The 19202-nt window shown below is 35.9% G+C and overlaps 1 protein-coding gene across 1 annotated transcript in view; it reads left to right on the top strand.

The window, feature by feature from the left end:
• LOC142347942 (histone-lysine N-methyltransferase E(z)-like) overlaps nucleotides 1–19202 on the top strand; it is a 116516-nt gene that overhangs the window by 78671 nt on the left and 18643 nt on the right. The window contains exons 9-13 of the mRNA XM_075399107.1: nucleotides 2193–2388; nucleotides 2747–3903; nucleotides 5209–5311; nucleotides 18441–18564; nucleotides 18900–19057. Coding sequence (XP_075255222.1) covers nucleotides 2193–2388; nucleotides 2747–3903; nucleotides 5209–5311; nucleotides 18441–18564; nucleotides 18900–19057 — 1738 coding nt within the window. The remainder of the gene's footprint in view (nucleotides 1–2192; nucleotides 2389–2746; nucleotides 3904–5208; nucleotides 5312–18440; nucleotides 18565–18899; nucleotides 19058–19202) is intronic.

Genomic DNA, 19202 nt, shown 5'->3' with positions numbered 1-19202 from the left:
GTATTTTCATTACTTTGTTGCCGTTTATTTACAAAGAATTTAGTGAAATCCGAATTTCTGCAAATTTCTTATCTGTTTTCCTTCTACTTCGTCTCTTTTTTGTTTTCTACAGACTTGATGTTTATTATCTGTGGTCTGGTAATACAATCGTTTATTGAATATCTTGGTAAATGATCTTAGTAATCTATAGGAATATATTAGTAGATGGTTGAATTACTAAAACAGTGAGTTTTTGAACAATAACTTAATAAAAATGGGAAGTGAGTTCTTTATAATTTTTTAAAAAGTTTTTGGCTTTTGGTTGGTATGTATTATTTTAAATGTGAACAGTCACTATCTAGCGAAAGCTTTTAGTTTATTTGCGCGATCAGATTTTAATCATACGTGACTTGCTCACCAAAAATGATTTTTGCACTTTGAAACTTAGGTTTAATTTGAAGGTCTCCTAATAGAAAAGTTTCTGCGGAGAGAATTTCTGGCATATTAATTATCGCAGAAAGTTTTTAAACAAATGAATAGAGGTGTCGATATCTTTTGCTGTTAGTTTCTGTCTTTCTGTATTTTACGGACAACAGGTCTATTCTGCTAAAACTTGCAAGTTTTTTAAGTTTTTTCAAAACATTTGTCTTTTATTCAGTTTTTCTTGCCTGAGTAGCCAGATAACCTCATACAGGGTTTGATAGTATGTTATTAATTAGTTGCTAGGGGTAATTGGATGGTTTTCTACATTTTAATAGAACGAATTTCTGTTTTTTGAAATTTCTTATAAAAATTATTGCCTATCGATCATTTCGAAATTATATTTCAAGGCCTGGAATTGGTTTAATGGATGGCCTCTAGAGACACTAGAATCATGTCTTAAGAAATCATTCTTAAGATATTAATATCACGATTTTCAGCAACATTTCATTAAAATTTCAATTGATATCTTTTTTTAATTTTTGAAAATTTTCGAGTCAATCGATCTTCAAGGGCCAATGAATTTTTTAGGGCCTTGCTGATATAAAACTGCACCAAATTTGGTTTTGAACATTTTTGAAACAGGTATATTTTCCTTTGGGGTAAAAGCTTCAAAGTTTTATCAATGATTATATATTTGTTTAGTTTGATTGTTTGTTTTTCATTTTTTTGAGATGATTTTGTTTGTTTTGGCTGGCATCGTTGAATTGATCTGCTGGTCAGGTAGAGGAATTCTAAGTTTTTCATTCAATTCTTTGAATTGTATTTCTGGACTTGTCCTGTTATGATTTTTTACTTCGTCTAACAGATTTTTGTTTCGTCTTACCCTGATTATCGTCTACCCTGATTTCGTCTAACAGATTTTTGTTTCGACTTCTGAACTCACTTATGGAACTTTAAATTTTATGAACATTTACTTGTTAAAGGTCAATGGTGTGCATCTAAGTAGTGCCAAACATATATTCCCGTAATTCTTGATTATTAGAGTCTTGAGTTTTTGATTTTGAATATTAATTTTGGGATCTCCGTTTGTGCCCCCAGTACGTTATGCGCCCACCAGTTACAAAGCACGTGCAATTACATAGTAAGTCATTATGTAAAAAATATTGCACGTGCATCTGAGGGGTGCAAATAATATGCGCCCACTAATCCGAGGGGGCACAAACGGAAAAGATCTTAATTTTGAAAAGCCCTATTAGGGCTTTCTCCTTATAGAGCTTATGTGTCTCATAAAAATGACAATCCAGAGCTAACCCAAAAAGTCTAGTGGTCTATTAAAGGACTGGTGGTCGATCTGTCTATCTAATCTCTTTAGTTGTTTCAATTCATGAAGGCCCCAAGCGTTTATCGCGGCTATTTTCCGGCAATCTGCCGGCAATGTTTTGCTTCTCTTTCGCATACTCTTGCTATATTCTCTTTCGCATATTCATAACAGCTGATTTAAGGCTAACCGAAGTTCAGTAAAGAAAAGTTTTTTTAATTACTTTCAAATGAGGCTTGCTGAATTTAATTTCGTCCTGTTGGTCTTTTGGACCCCACCGCAGAAAAGTTTCCTCCACCGAACTGATATTTTTAATCATCCATGCTTATGCCCCAACCCTCGTATTTGCCCCCTCCCCTCCGGCGAAACTTTTTTGCCGCTGTTTCTGTACAGCTAATCAAAATGCTAATCCGATATAACAGCTGATTAACAATACTAATAATTGCGTTTCTAATTTCATTGATTATTTTAGGTGACTTCAGGTGACCATAGTTGTGATGAAGGGAGAGTGGGAGGGGTGGGTGATGAGACGGATGATGAACAAGAAGGAATTTTGCCAGTGTTGCCTTCTGATTTACCACCAGACAAGGCCTTCGCGGTTGTGGCTAAACTGTTTGACTGGGTTGACATCATTGAACTTAAGGAGAGATACCACAACAAAAGTTATGGTAAATATTTCAAACGAGCGACGAGATGAGGTTCCGAAAGCAGTTCTTGATGTCATGAAAGGTTTTGTAAACGTTCTCCTGAGGCGACCTATGTTGCTGCAGTTGCGTTAAATGTCGATCGATAAAGAGAATGGAGAGAACTGCGATTATCATTTTAAATCGCCTTCAAGTTATTCTATAGTTTCTTACACATGATCAAATCCTGGCTGTTAAACGAAGTGAGCAACATTGAAAGTTCTTAACATTAGATAAGCAGAGTATTGATCTGAACTGTATCGAAGAATTTAGGATCAATAGTTTGTAAATTGATTTTATTGCAGCATGTAAGATGTCTAATATAGCTTCCAAGTTTGCCTAGACCCTGTGAAGAAGTCGGTGTGTGAAAATATCAACGATCCTCTGTTTCAACCCAAGAAGGGCGAGCTGGTCTTGGGAACATACCGCAACCTCTTCTGCAGACGCTGTTTCATATACGACTGCGCAATTCACTCAATTGTACCCCCAGCAGGACCGAAAGCTGTTCACGCGCCTACTTTATCGACTGGAACATGTGGTGCTGACTGTTTTATGTCGAAGTATCCCTCGACTATTCCGATTGATTGCAGCAGTTCTGTGAACTCGAGAGTCGATTCATCCGCTAGTTCCTCCTGTTATTCGTCGTTAACTTCTTCACCATTGAAAAGCGCACCTTCGGCAGAAATTGTCACTGGTAAACAGGTGCAGATTCGTGCATTTGGAAATTTGCTCAATTCTAGGCTTGCTGAATTTGAAATGAAGAGTTCAGATGATACGCTGAACGATTCGGCAATGCTCAATGATAGCACGCTTCCGTATTCAGAGCAATCCCCAAGGAAAAGTAACGGAACTGTCGCCGATCAGAATGGTGTCGAGACTAATCAGGACACTGTCGAATTTGAGAGAACAGAGGTAAAACAAAATGGTGATTGCGCTAGAGAAGATAACGCTATTGTTGCATCGGTCAAGGAACTAAAATCAGAGTTTGAAGGAGCCAAGACTGTATCAGCAAATCTACGAAGACAGAGAGGTCAGTCGTTTGTTGACGTCGGTGGTGCGAAAGAGAAAAATTTGACTCCAGGATCCGTAGCTGTGGGATCTACTGACACAGATTTGAATGGAAACACGATTGCGTGGACCAACATTGAGTTGACGTTACTGAAACTTTTGCTGCCAACCTTGAGCAAGAATATTTGTGAACTGTCCAAGTGTTTCCCGTTTAAAACTTGCGTTCAAGTGTTTGAGAAACTACGAGAGGTGGACATGGTTGAGGAACCACAACAAGAGGAAGAGCTGAACACGGATGGGGAGGAGTCTCAGAATGGATACGAAGCAATGGATACTGATTCCTCCTCGAGTCAGTCAAGCGATGTCAAAGGAATGAATGATGAGAACAGAGATTTTGGCGTTGTTTTGAGTGATGGTCCTGCTGCTCCGTTTAGGGATTCGAAGCTAGGAAGGCAGCCGAGTGTTCTCAGACAAATGGAGAAAGCATCCACTGTTAGTATCCTTTAATAGTTACCTACCAGTTTGTATCGGTTATAGCTTGAGTAGTCTTATTAATTGCTCTTGAGCGAAGTTCATAGCAATTATTGTACACGTGTGTGTCTTTTTATGCAAAATTTTCGCTTGACGGTTTTGACTTTTCGAGTGACTTTTACGCCCTTGACTTTTTGCGTTTCGCGTGATCTAAAATTCTCTCTCAATCACAATTTCAAGCAGCTGAACTCAATTGGCGGCAATTTAATACTAAAAGCCAAATTAAAAGTGCGCCGAAACTGGTTTATGTTAACCTCTAATGTGGTTATTTGAAGCCCACTATTGAACTTCTTAGTCCCATTTAAACCCCCCCCCCCCCCCGACTTAAGCAGGCTGCAATTGATTAGAGCTCCCACTAGTTGTTCGAGAGCAATTCTTCCGACTTTTAATTGGTTATTAATAGCCGCCCTCATCTTCTCAGCCGGCTATTATAGCGCTCCTATTTTTTTTTACTTCGTCGAATAAAAAATGTTTCGCTTTACCTCATTTTGCCGCCTTTTCAACATTTTGCGTGAAATCTTTTTGACTTCTCTAGGCTAGTTTCTCGTTTCTCTCTTCTCTCATTCTGCTAAAAGTGATTTTGAACATCAGTTGCTCAGCAAAGCAATTCAAAATGAACAGAGTCAGTATGAAAAATTGAAGTCAGAAATAGAAACGGGATAAACCCATAAAGCCCAATTTTAGATGCCCGCTATTTGAACGTCGGTCCTATAAGTATTAGTTACCTCTCTCTAATGCTTATTGTTATTGATAGTAGCCCATGTAGCCTCTCTCTAAGAAACAGAAGTATGTTCAACTACGAAATGCCATCAAAATAAATCGGACTTAAAAAAATGTTTTTGTCCAAAAATCTTTTTTTTTTCAATATCTTCTGTTATTTCAATCCCAATCATGCTTATTAGAATCAACGGCGGCTATTTTCCGGCAATCTGCCGGGTATGTTGTTTGATTGTTCTACTTCTTTTCACCCTATATCATTTAACCCCGCATACTTCTCACCCAAAAAGTTTTTGCCGAAAAAACTGTCTCCTGTTCTTGATATTAATTCCAAAAATCTGAACCCAAACTCTGTATCCCAATTTTCATTACCAGTTTTGTAAGGAGTTGGGGTGATTATAAAAGGAATTAAAAGCGCGGTAAATTAATCGGGGATGAATCTATTTGTGGGAAAAGGCGAGAAAGTTACCTTGATAGAGCTCCAATGGTGAACAAATTAACAAGCTAAGACCCGATAAATATGGAAATAAAGGATTAAATATGGTTTAGGATCAAACAACTCCTCAGAATGCAGAGAGGAGGCTACAGGATCAAGTCCATCACAACAATGGACGACTAGTCAACTACTGTCCATGTCTGCATATGGAGGAAGGTTTGAAACATTTCTTCGAGTAAATTTATTTTGATCCTAAACCAGAGAAGCAGAAAATCAAAGTATCCGTGATTTTCTGATTTTTTGTTCTCAGGGGGACAGTTGCTCTGTAAACGTTTGTCTTTTTATGCAAAATTTTTGCTTGACGCTTTTGCGCTTTTAGTCTAGAACGTTCTTTGACGTCTTGATGACTTTTTCACAATTAAGTTCTTATTTTTTGAGGTATTAATAGCCACCGTCAGCTATTTTTTCGGCTAATGTGGTTTTTTCAAACTATATTAGCAAACAATTGTTTGTTTAGGAGTATTTTTGACCATCTCAATCATATACTAGAGATTTTATATGTAATCTTGAGCTATTTTGGTAATTTCGCTTTTTTAGCAGTTTTTAACTTAAGTTTTTAGTGTCCGGGGTGATATTGTTGGTTGAAGTGAGTATTTATGGCGATTTTCATGCCTTTTTAATTTTGTTATTATTACTTGAAGTTTGGTTTAAATGAAAACATTCTAAATTTTAAAAATTTTTTAATTTTGCTGTATTTCCGTTTTTTATTCAATTGTTTGGTAATGGTTGGTTGTTTGGTTATTGTTAATATCCGCCCTCATCTTCTCAGCCGGCTATTATAGCGCTCCTATTTTAAAGCCCAATTTTAGATGCCCGCTATTTGAACGTCGTTCCTATAAGTCTTAGTTACCACCTCTAATGCTTATTGGTGTTGATAGTAGCCCCTGTAGCCTCTCTCTAAGAAACAGAAGTATATGCAACTACGAAATACCATCAAAATAAATCGGACTTAAAAAATGTTTGTACAAAAATCTTTTTTTTTCAATATCTTCTAGTCTTTCAATATCAATCATGCTTATTGCAATCAACGGCGGCTTTTTTTCCGGCGTATGCCGGGTATGTTTACTACGTGAATACAATTGAAGGTGTTATAGCGTATATGTTAATTCTGCAGTTAAAAATCAATTCTGCAGTTTTTTGTAGTTTTTACTTGGTCTTGTTTTAATTGTTTAATAGCGGCCGTCAGCCTCTCAACGGCTATTATTTAGGCGCTTTCTAATTTGCTTTCTCTTTTGATCACATTTCTTTTCGTTTTGCATTAGTCACGTTCTTCACGTGACTTCTGACTTGCCTCTTTCACTGTTTCATCTGAATGGATTTTTTACGCATCAAATTACGCAATATAGTGAATACGGTAAATGTTAAAAGAGCGAATTCAAAATCAAAAGCAACGGGGTAAAGCCCGGTCATTAAGTCATGGAGCATTAGGTTATCAAAGTTCATTAGAGGATTTGCTATCTGGAATTATATATTAAGCTTAATAGCTATCAGTTTAGAAACTGAAATAAGTTTAGACTTAGAATCTAACTGAAACTGCACACTGAATTGGAACATATTTAGAAACTTTGACAGAACGTTTGGAAAAATTAGGTCAACCTCTATCTTTTTTGGTTCAATCCTGATATGCGCCGACGGCGGCTATTTTCCGGCAATTTGCCGGCTATCTTTTTGAAAGTGTTTGAGAAGCATAGACACTGTTCCTATTAAAGCATCCACCTATGCAATTACTTCTGGTTGTCCACTCTAGGTGCTTGTTTATTTTGCACGAGTCAGTTTTCGCTTTTGACTTGTGTCATATCTCTCTTTTTCAACTGATTGCATTCTGTATTCGTTTTCCCAATGAAATACGCAACATTTAGCAATGAATTAATTGTAAATGTGCTAAGAAAAGAAAAACGGGATAAAACGTTAAATTAAGGAATCAAGACTTTAATAAAGCTTTCATAAATAGAGTTTAGGCTAATTGGTATTAGTATTAAGCGTATTGTGTTCCGTTTAAGGCTGAGCTTATTTAACAAATTCATCTAATATTATGCGACTTTTCGGTATAAATTAAAACGCTTTTGATAACTTGGAAAGACACTGCCAATGTTAACATTTTTTTCAATTGCTTTCAAACGAAGTTTGTAGCAATTGTATTAGTCCTGCATTTTTCTTCAATATGCAATTTTTTTGCTTGATCGAATTTTCACCTGAAACTTTTCATCCACAAGATCAGGCTGTACAGGTAAAGCACAGAAGGTATTGTGGCTGAGCAGGTCTCTGAGAGACTTACGACATACTAGTCTCTTAGTACGCGGCTCACCGAAACTTTTGAGATGTATATTCTTAGTGCGAAGGGATGCTCTTGGAGTTTCACACCACTTGTCAGTCAATCGCCCCTACAATGCATTAGGTTATCAAAGTTCATTAAAGCGATTGCTAGCTGGCATTAGTATTGTGCTTAATAGCGTTCAGTTTCAAAACTGAATTAAGTGTAATTTTAGAATCTAACCGAATATGCAGAATTTGCACACCAAATAAAAAAATTTGACACAGAAAACTGTCAGTTATTTTCTGTTCCAACTCCAATGTGCGTCAAGACGGTCAACGGCGGCTATTTTCCGGCAACTTGTCGAGTATGTTTTCCAGTGCGTCTAAGTGTCGTGTGGTTGCTCAACGAATAAAGAGAAACTAATTCCCAAAGTGTGTTGAAAACATCTTATGACTCTTGACAATTTTCAGAAGATCATTAAAACATTTTCCATATTTCTTAAATCTTGTCATTAAGTTTTTTATTGTTGCTCGGTTTTTCCCCTTTTTGAGATGTATCGCTGGTGTTGTTTTTGTAATATCCTCCGTCTTTAGCGGCCCTACTTTTATTTTGTCGAATAAAGTTGTGTTTCGCTTTAGCTTACTTCACAGCTTATTCAAAATTTTGCGTGACCCTTTTTGAATTCTCTAGGATATTTTCATTCTTCTCTCATTCTGTTCAAAGTGCTTTTAAGCAGCTCAGCAAAACGATCCGGAATCAACAAAGTCAGTAACGAAAAGGCAAACCAAAATTACAATTGGGATAAACCCCTGAAACCCAATTTTAGATGCACGCTGCCAGAACTTTATAAATATCAGTTTTTATAAATATCAGTTACCATCCCCAAAGCTTATTGGTATTGATACTAGCATCTGTATCCCCTAATTAAAAGAAATGAGTATGTGTCACTACGGAATAACATTAACATTCATGCTTCAATTTTTTTGTATAAAAGTGGTCTTCCTTTCAATGCCAATCGAGTTTATGGGAATCAATGGAGGCACTTTTCTAGCAATCTACCGGGTATGTCTGACATTTGCAGTTTTATTGAACAGAAATTGACTATATTAGACATTCTTTTATCGAACATTGTTTTTGGACTCGCAACTGGTAAAAAAAAAATGCGAAGAGTATGTTTTTACGTTTTCTTTTGCTCTCTAATTTGTTTCTTCTGTCTCTTTTTTGTTCAAATCGAGTGATATAATGAAGTAAATGACTGTTTGTGTGGTGTAGCTTGTTAGTGGCTAGGTGGTAAGATAAATTCCAATTCGAGTGGAATCCGGAGTCTTATGGCTATTTTTTATGATCTGTGCACACTATTTGTTCACGCAAGAGAACTCAAATTAAGTGGTCATTTTTATCACGCTGGAATTGTATAGGTAGCGAAAAAGCGATTAGATTCGAGGCGTGATTTGTTTGCAAAGTACTTTTAAAATGGAGTGAGGATTTGGTATTTGAACAAATTTTAGGTTTTTGGAAACTAATTTTTACGTCGCGCAATTTGACTGCTGTTTTCAGTGTTGGTACTCTTGAGTGCTGTTAATATGATACATATGTTTTATAATGGCGTCTATTTAAAATTGATTAATCTCTTTGACGGGCAGCTAATGCTTTTTTAACTTTGACATTATTTGTTGTCATAAAATGTTATGAAAACTTGATGTTCGCCCCTTTTAATTGCTCTTGAACGAAGTTAATAGCAATTATTGTAAATGTGTTGGTCTTTTTATGCAAATTTTTTGCTGGACTCTCAATCACAATTTCAAGCAGCTGAAGCGGCAATTTAATACTGAAAGTCAGATGCAAAGTGCACCGAAACTGGTATATTTTAACCTCTAATGTGGTTATTTGAAGCCCACTATTGAACATCTTAGTCCCATTTTGGCTCAACTCCCCTCCCCTGCCCCCCCCGACTGAAGCAGGCTGCAATTGATTAGAGCTCTCACTAGTTGTTCGAGAGCACTCTTTCCGACGTTTAGTTATATTTTAGTATTATCTCTCTTGTTTTATCACCTATTATCAATATCAATAATGACAGTATTATTTGTTGCTAATCACTCAAAAAATTAGCATAAATAGGTGTCTGAGTTAATGAATAGTAGTTTTCAAGACTTTTACACTATTTTTAACGTATATTAGTGATTTTTAATAGCCGCCCTCATCTTCTCAGCCGGCTATTATAGCGCTCCTATTTTTTTACAATTCAGAGAATTTGATATGTATTGGGGCGCTGTGTTTTTTTTTAAGATGTGTTCACACATTTTTCAATGACTTTGATCTTTCAAAACGGGATAAGCAGGTAAAGCTCAGCGGGCATTAAGTTTCATTAGAGGCCCAAAGTAAGCTTCAGTAGTCCTTCAAGTGCTTAGAGTGGTGCAGCTGCTGGGATGGCGTCAATTCAAGGTTAAAAGGTCATTTTTAGGAGTTTTTGGGCTCAAAATGTTGCAACTTTTCATGTTTTTTTTGTGATTTTTTTGATATATTTCGTTTTAATTTTACGTTGAAGTTTTTGAAAAGTGATGAAGGCTTTTTGCAAGACAAAATAATTTGTTATGACCATCTTATGGGCTAGATGTTTTGGTACTACAAATGCAAACATGCAAAATGATACTAATTTTTTCTTTTTTTCCAAGTTTTTTGAAAATTGATGTCATTTTTTGAGTTTTTCCGGCTTCAGGGGCCACGAAATGTCCTTTGTGGTTTGACAATAGAGCACTGCATGATTTGTAATAATAATGGATTGGTTTTCAACATTTTAATGTCTCGATTTTTTCATATAAAATTTGCAATTTTTTCAAGGTTTCCTAAAGTTTTTGTCAATTTTTGATATTTGTCCATTCTCAAGTACCAAAAAACGTATTCCACGGTCTGATAAAAAGTTACTGCATGGTTGTTGGCTTCAATGGAATTGTTATCAACAATTTAGCTTTTCGAATTTAAGATATTTTTTAAAATTTGCAATTTCAATTTTTTTTCAAAACGTTTGTCTTATATTCAGTTTTTCTTGCCTCAGTAGCCAGCTAACCTCATCCAGGGTTTGATATGTTATTAGATAGCTGCTAGGGGGCAATTGAACGGTTTTCAACATTTTAATAGAACCAATTTCTATTTTTTGAAATTTGAGATTTTTTCTAAAAATTATTGCCTATCGATCTTTGAGCCAGTGAAACTTTTAATGCTTTGAATTGGGTTAATGGATAGCCTCTAGAGACACAGAAATGATTCTGAAGACATTGATATCACAATTTTTAGCAAAATTTTATTAAATTTTGCAATTGATTTCATTTTTTATATTTTTCGGTCATTTTTGAGTTAATCGATCTTCAAGGGCCAATCAATAATTTCAAGTCATGCAGATATAATACTGGACCGATTTCAAAAACAAAAAATGGTCTTGCACATATTTTTGAAACATGTATTTTTAAAGGGATGAAATTTTGCCTAAGGGAGAAAAGCTTCAAGAGTTTTAGTAATTAGTTTATTTTTGTTTAGTTGGTTTGATTGTTTTAGTTTCTCAATTTTTTAGATTATTTTGTTTGTGTTTTGGCTGGCTTTGTTCAATCGATCTGCTGGTCAGGTAGGGGACTTTTAAGTTTTTCATTCAATTCTTTGAATTTATTTCAGGACTTGTCCTGCCATGTTTTTTTTTTACTTCGTCGAACTTTTTTTTCGCTTTACCCATTTTGCCGCTTTTTCGACATTTTGCGTGAAATCTTTTTGACTTCTCTGGGCTAGTTCACTCTTCTGTCATTCTGCTCAAAGTCCTTTTAAACAGCAGCTGCTCAGCAAAGCAATTCAAAATGAAGAGAGTCAGTATAAAAAAAAATCAAAGTCAGAAATAGAAACGGGATAAACCAATAATGCCCATTTTTAGATGCCCGTTACTTGAACTTTGTTCGTCTAAGTTTTAGTTACTATCTATAATGCTTATTGGTATTGATACTACACCCTGTAGTCTCTCACCGAGGGACATGAGTATGTTCAATTACGCAATGACATCAAAATAAATCGCACTTAAAAATGTTTTTATACAAAAATCAATTTTTGTTGATATTCTTTTCGTTCAATCCCAATAGAGTTATGGGAATCAACAGCGGTTGTTTTCCGGCAATCTGCCGGGTATGTTTTAAGTTTTGAGAGCCTTTGTTGTACTTCTTGTTTTATCGTTCCATCTCCTTAGGGACAGGTCTCATAGGTTGCTAATATCATTTATTTTGATCAATTTATATGTTGCAGTTCAAAGCTACTTCTTTGATTTTGATTTTAATTTTTTCAAAGAAATATTGTCTTGTTTGAGGTTTTGGAATTTTAGAGGAATTTTTGTTTCCCTCTAACTGTTGTTTCTTTGACTGGTACGTTTCTAATTTTAATAATATTTTCTGAATTGTGAGTTTGAATAGTATTTGTTTAGTTTTTCTCTTTTGCTTTGCGTGTCGCTGATTCCAGCAAGGTTGTAATAAGTTTGTAGTCTAAGGACGCATAGAGTCAATATTAGCCGTAGTTTTTGTTATTTTTAACGATTCTTGAAGCACTAGAGCTTCAAAAAGAAGTTTTAATTTTTTTCGTTCATTTTGCGCATAAATGGTCGGGTGCTTTGTTCACTCTTTTAGGTTGATGTTGCTGTAAAAGATTAATCGTGAGCTTCTTTGGATTTTTATTAAGGACTTGTCCTGCTATGTTTTTCTGTTTAATTTGCTTTACCTTTTTTGTTTTGCATTTTAGATATCTCGCGCTTTTCATGTTTGACTCCTGACTTACCTCAATCACTGTTTAAACTGAATGGATTTTAAATTCTTTCGCGAAGTCAATTACGCATTGTGGTGAATACTGTCAAAGTCAAAAGAGCAAAATCAAAAGAAACGGGATAAAAATATAAAGCTCGGTCATTAAGTCGTAGTGTATTAGGTTTTCAAAGTTCATTAAAGCGATTGCTGGCTGACATTATTGTTATGCTCAATGGCTTTCAGTTTAGAAGTTGAATTATGTGCAATTTTAGAATCTAACCGAATATGCAGAATTTGCACATCAAATAAGAGCACTTTGACACTTTGAAAAAGTCTATGAATTTCTATCTCTTAGTTTTTTCTGTTTCAATCCCAATGTGCGTCAAGTGGCTCAAGGCGGGTATTTTCGGCTATTTGCCGCCTATGTTCTAAGTTAATCTCGGTCTGAATTAAAGTTCGTGTGTTAAGGGGATTGTGAGCGCAAGGAAATCGAAGCCTTTGTATCTGAGTGGTTAAAATTTCTCGCTGCGGAGACCAGGGGTCGAACCCGAGAGTGTTTTTGCACACAAAGCATTTCTAAGCTACGCCCGCTCTAAATTGAGTTGCACCTGGCTTTCGTTCGAGAGCAGCTCAGCCGACATTAATGGGTTTATGTTTGTTTTACTTTTTCTGTGCTTTGCTTGTTTTACTTTTCCTGAGCCAAATTAATGTCCATAACAAGCATTTATTAAGTCCTATAATGGCGTTTCAAATCCTTTGATGGCCTTTTTAATAGCCGCGTCCTCAATTCTAGGCGGCTATTACAGCGCTCCTATTTTTTTTTACAATTCAAAGAATTTGAATTGTGTTGGGGCGCTGTGTTTTTTTTAATGATTTTGATCTTTCAAAACGGGATAAACAGGTAAAGCCCAGTGGGCATTACGTTTCATTAGAGGCCCAAAGTGGGCTTTAGTAGTCCTTCAAGTGCTTAGAGTGATGCAGCTGCTCGGATGGCCTTAATTGAAGGTTAAAAGGTGGTTTTTAGGAGTTTTTGGGCTCAAAATGCTGCAATTTTTTTTATTTTTTTTGTGATTTTTTTGAGTTTTTGTTTGATTAGTCTTAGGTTGAAGTTTTTAAAAAAAAGTTGACGAAGGCTTTTTTCGAGACAAATTTACTTTTTATGACTATTTTATGAGCTATATGTTTTGGTACTACAAACACAAACACGAAAAATGATACTAATTTTTGCATTTTTTTTTCAAGTTTTTTGAAAATTTGTCATTTTTTGAGTTTTTCCAGCTTCAGGGGCCAAGGAATCTCCTTTGAGGTTTGATAATAGTGCACTGTGTAGTTTCTAGTAATAATGGAGTGGTTTTCAACATTTTTATGTCTCGAATTTTAGCATTTTTTGGATAAAATCTGCAATTTTTTTTTTTGAGGTTTCCTAAAGTTTTTGTCAATTTTTGACACTTGTCCATTCTTAAGTGACAGTAAACCTATTCCATGGTCTAAAAAAATTTTTTCAAGGTTTTTAGTTCCAATGGGTTAGTTTTCAACATTTTAATGTCTCAAATTTTAGCACATTTTTGATAAAATTTGCAATTTTTTCAAGGTTTTCTAATGTTTTTGTCAGTTTTTCGTATTTGTCCATTCTCAAGTACCAAAAAACCTATTCCACGGTCTGATGAAAGATACTGCATGGTTGTTACTTTGCATGGATTTGTTTTCAACAATTTAACCTTTCGAATGTTAGAAATTTCTTGATAAAATTTGCAATTTTTAGTTTTTCCAAAACTTGTCTTTTATTCAGTTTTTCTCACCTCAGTTGCCAGCTAACCTCTTTCAAGGTTTGATAGTATGGTATTAAATAGTTGCTAGGGGGCAAGTGAATGGTTTTCTACATTTTATTTGAAAGAATTTCTATTTTTTGAAATTTGAATTTTTTTCTAAAAATTTTTGCCTATCGGTCTTTGAGCCCATGAATTTTTGAAGGCTTGGAATTGGGTTGCGGGATGGCGTCTAATAGCCTCTAGATTTACAGAAACGATTCTGAAGATTTTACTATCACGATTTTCCGTAACATTTCATTAAAATTTGCAATTGATTTCTTTTTTGAATTTTTCGGTCTTTTTCGAGTTAATCGATCTTCAAGGGCCAATGAATTTCTTTTAGTTATTGCAGATTAAATACTGGACCGATTTCAGAAACAAACATTGGTTTGGAACATATTTTTGAAATAGGTATAATTAAAGAGATCAAATTTTGCCTTAGGGGTAAAAGCGTTGTTTGTTCAGTTTTTTATTATTTTAATTTCTTAGTTTTTGGGAGATGATTGTTTCTGTTTTCGCTGGCATTGTTCAATTGATCTGCGGGTCAGGTAGAGTACGTCTGAGTTTTTCATTCAATTCTTTGAATTGTATTTCAGGACTTTTCATGCTATATTTTTTACTTCGTTTAACAGATTTTTGTTTCGTCTTACCGTGACTTCTTGGAATTGACTTTTTTAGTGACTTACCTCACTGAAAAAAATGACTTCTGAGCTCACTTATGAAACTTTAAATTTTATGAACATTTATTTATTAAAGGTCAATAGTGTGCATCTAAGTAGTGCCAAACATATGCCCTAATTCTTGAATATTAGAGGCTTGAGTTTTTGATTTCGAATATTAATTTTGGGATCTTTTCCGTTTGCGCCCCACCAAAATATTGCACGTTCATCTGGGGGGGGGGGGGGTGCAAATAATATGCGCCCACTAAGCTGAGGGGGCACAAACGGAAAAGATCCTAATTTTGAAAAGCCCTAATAGGACTTTCTCCTTATAGAGCTTATGTGTCTCATAAAAATGACAGTCCGAAGCTAACCTAAAAAGTCTAGTGGTCTATTAAAGGACTGGTGGTCGATCGGTCTATTTTATTTCTATAGTTGTTTTAATTCATGTAACGCCACAAGCGTCTATCGCGGCTATTTTCCGGCAATCTGCCGGCTATTTGTCAATATTTTTTACTTATACTGGTCTGCGGATTAGTTTTTGTTAAAAGGATGTAAATTATATTACACTTAATATTACACTTAAATTTACAATATTTTTAGCATGGTTAATTGCTCTCGAACGAAGTTTGTAACAATTATACTGGTCCTGTGGTCTTTTTTATGAGATTTTTTTGTGTGACCCATTTGACTTTGCGTCCTCAGAAATGGGATAAACGGGTAACGCTTCGAGGGCATTAATTGGCTGAGCAGCTTTCTTAGACCCGTACGCCTTACTAGTCTCTAATTATGCGATTTACCAAAACTGTTTTAAGAAAATTTCATGGTGTAAAGTGCGGTTCCTAATGTGAAAGTTTACCTCCCCCCCAACACTCCCTCCTCCACCTCATTTAGATCCCCATCGCGTCCAGCACTCATAACCCCCACGATTGATGAATTTTATTTTGAGAGGTTTTTGATGAATTTTCGAATCTTGACGTCATATGTTCTTTTTGTCTTTTTTAACGGAACCGCTGATGTTCTATGACTTCTTAATTTGAATTTTGCTAGATGGATATAGTATCAAAGTCAATAGTCTTCACCTTAGAAACTCAATTAACTATATTTTAAGAATCTAACTGATACTGCAACGCGAAAATTATAAGACTTTGACTATTAAGTGTCAAGTTTTCGTTTCTTTTTTTTCTGTTTGAGTCCTGATGTGCGTCAAGGGTATAAACGCTGGCTATTTTCCTGCTATTCGGCGGCTATTTTCCTTAAATTTTGAAGGGTTTTCTATGCTGTGTCAAGCTCATTTTACGTAGTATTTAATTTCCGCCGTCAGCCTCTCAAGCGGCTCCTATTTAGGTCCTCTCCCTTTTTTCGCTTTACCTTTTGATCTTGTTTTTCGTTTTACATATGTCACGATTTTCACTTTTGGCTTCTTACTTACTTCACTCACTGTTTCAACTGAATGGATTTTAAATTCTTTAATGCATTGAATTAAGCAGTACAGTGAATACGGTCAAAGTCAAAACAGCAAAATCAAAAGAGACGGGATTAGCCGATAAAACCCGGTCATTAAGTCCTTGAGATTATCAAAGTCCATTGGAGTGTTTGCTAGCTGACATCGGTATTAAGTTTACTAGCTTTCAATTTAGAAGCTGAATTAAGTATAGTTTTGGAATCTAACTAAAACTGCACGCCAAATTAGAACAGTTTTTGGACACTGCAAAAAATAGAAAATCAGTTAATTTGTCTTCTTTTTTTCCGTTTCAATCCCGATGTGCATCAAGCGGGTCAACGGTGACTATTTTCCGGCAACCTGCCGGCTGCTTTTTTGGTTGCAATCAGTTTTTATTTGCCTGTGGATTCGACTGGTATTAATGTTCGAAAAGAAGTTCGGAAAAAGGAAGTTCGGAAAAGAAGTTGAAAAAGTGACAAATGGAACCAAGAGGGTAACGGCAGAACAATACAAAAGTCGACTAAAGGTGTTGCATTACAGAGAAGTGAAGAAAGCAGCAGCCGTAAATTCGAAGCTTCTTAGAGATTCCCCCGAAATCAACAAAGGTGAGGACGAAAAATTATCAAGGCTCGAACGCACCAGATTAGCCCAACTAAGATCCGGCTACTGTCCACTTCTCAACAGCTATCTGAGTCGAACAGACGAAGAAATCCAGAACAGCTGCACCTTCTGTAACAACGAAGAACACACTGTGAAACACCTTTTTATGTCCAAAGAATCCAACTAGCCTGAAGATTACAGACCTCTGGAACTATCCGATTGAAGCAGTGAACTTTTTAAACTTGGGGGATAAAGAGAGTTGCTGGGTCTCTCAACGCCAAACCAGGGTCTCTCGCGCTCCGGCACATAGCAGAGAGGGTGCGACGTCAACCTGCCAAGGAGTTACTGGGCCTCCTCAGAAAACCAGTGTTTCCTTTGCATTGCCAGCGGCAAGGAATGTGCACCCCAGCTGATCACTACAAGCAGTGCTCCGGAGAGTCACAACCGGAACACCAGGACGAGACGGGAAAATCGGATTAATTCAATGCATTTTTGGCTTTGTTGTCGGTTTTTGAAGTTTTATGATTGATTTAATGGCTGAACGAAGTGTGAAACATTTATTGTAAACGTATGTCTTTTTACATTAAACTTGAATTCTCAATTTTTGCATGATCTGAACTGATCTTATTCAGAAATTAACATAAGCGATTGTTAGATAGGATTATCATAAGGACCTGATAGCCGAGTGTTTAATGCTTCAGGCTAGCGCGTTGAAGGGCGAAGTTTTGAATCCCTGTTCTGTTTTTGCACCAATGAAAATTAAAATTATCCAGACCACAGCCCCTTCTGATTTAAATTGACCCTCCTTTCGTTCAAGAGCAATTTGTCTGAAGTTTTGGTTTGAGCTTTTCAGATTTTTTGTGAGTTTTTTTGGTTTTGGTGATAGTTTTATCTAGAGTTGATCTACGGGTTTTGTCACTAAGAGCAGACATGCAGGCGATAAAAATAATGAAAGCCTAGATCAGCAAAAAGAGAGAAACAAAAATAAGATAGCTTAATAAAAAATATCTTATTTTTTGTTTCTCTGATTTTTGCTTATCTAGGTTTTCATTACTTTTGTCGGACATCTTCTGTGTAGGAGTTTACTCGTCAAAAAGATGCACAGTCAAAAGGTTTCTTGAGTGCATTTGCAACTGATTGACAAATCGCCGTTTTGTTAAAACACTTTTTCGAAATATTTTTTTTCCTTTGTTAAAGGAAATATGATAATTGAGAAAATAAGTTGTTCATGTTAGTTGTTGTGTGCGGTCCAAGTCACTTTTTACTCCTTTTCCAGAGTCTTCCAGTTTTCTTGTTTAATTCCTCGTTCTTCTTTCTTGTGAGCATTTGATCACGTGTCAAAGGGTGATTTTCCTACATGCCTTATTTAGCTCGCTCAAGAAAATGACCTCTGAAGAAAATGACACTTAATAAATCTAAATTGAGAATGCAAACTCTAATTGAAATTGATTTGAGGCCTCCCTAACTGTATTATTATAAAGCTCTATTACTTGAAAGACATGGGTGTTTGGAAGTTGATTTGAAACTAAAGATAGAATTTTGAAATCAGAATTTGTTTGAGCAGCACCTTATATTGTCTTTGGTCCCAGTGGTTTTTTAACTGAGGTTCTTAACATTCTATTTCGCGGCTTTTGTCCCGCAAATCGAGGCTTCGTGCATATTTGTTAATCCAATCTTCCATTAAGTGAGGGCAGGGAGCTGTAAAACCTGAGTGCATTACGTCTCTGAAAGAGTGCTCATTTTGTGTTGTTTTACAGGAGAACCTGGACAGGTGATGTGCAATAATGGCAACTGTCACTGTGCGAAGAAGAGCACCTACTGTGAGAAGTTCTGTCTGTGCTCTGTCAAATGCGAAAACAGATTTGCAGGATGCAAATGCAGGTATCACCATTGACTTCTGTGCTTGATCTGCTACACGACAGATTTATAAGCTTCTTAACTTCGAGTGTGTGTTAGCTCTGCCTTATCTCAACGGCAGACTTTTATTGCAAATTTCTATTAAACGGAAACGTTTTCCAAAGTCAGATATGGACGCTATTGCTGGAGTATATATTTCGATATATATTTAGAATAATAGAATTGTTCATGTATGCAAAATACAATCTATTTGCCAGATTTTTTGAATAAAAAGGTGAAAACTTTGAGAACAGGTAATAAGGATTAAATTTCGTTAATGATTTCTATGGCTACTCATTCTCTGCTTATTTTTACTATAGAGGCCAGTGCAATGCTAAAACGTGTGCCTGCTTTGCGGGTAATCGGGAGTGTGACCCTGACTTGTGCAAGAAGTGTGGGGCAAACGACTACAGCCACCTACAACCTGCCTGCAAGAATGTTAATCTACAGCGACAACTCAGAAAACATGTCCTGGTTGGTTAGTATCACCAAGAAAATTTTAGGTGGTGCCACTTCAGAAATATGATTAAATTAATTTTTAATTGCTCTCAAACGAAGTTTGTAGCAATTATATTAGTCCTGTCGGTCTTTTTTTTATGCGATTTTTCGCTTGACCAATTTTT

The sequence above is a fragment of the Convolutriloba macropyga genome, chromosome 10, assembly GCF_964194025.1.
Source record: "Convolutriloba macropyga chromosome 10, txConMacr16.3, whole genome shotgun sequence".
Taxonomy (NCBI): domain Eukaryota; kingdom Metazoa; phylum Xenacoelomorpha; order Acoela; family Convolutidae; genus Convolutriloba; species Convolutriloba macropyga.
The sequence above is the reverse complement of the archived record's forward strand: the minus strand, read 5'-3'. Positions and strand labels throughout refer to the sequence as shown.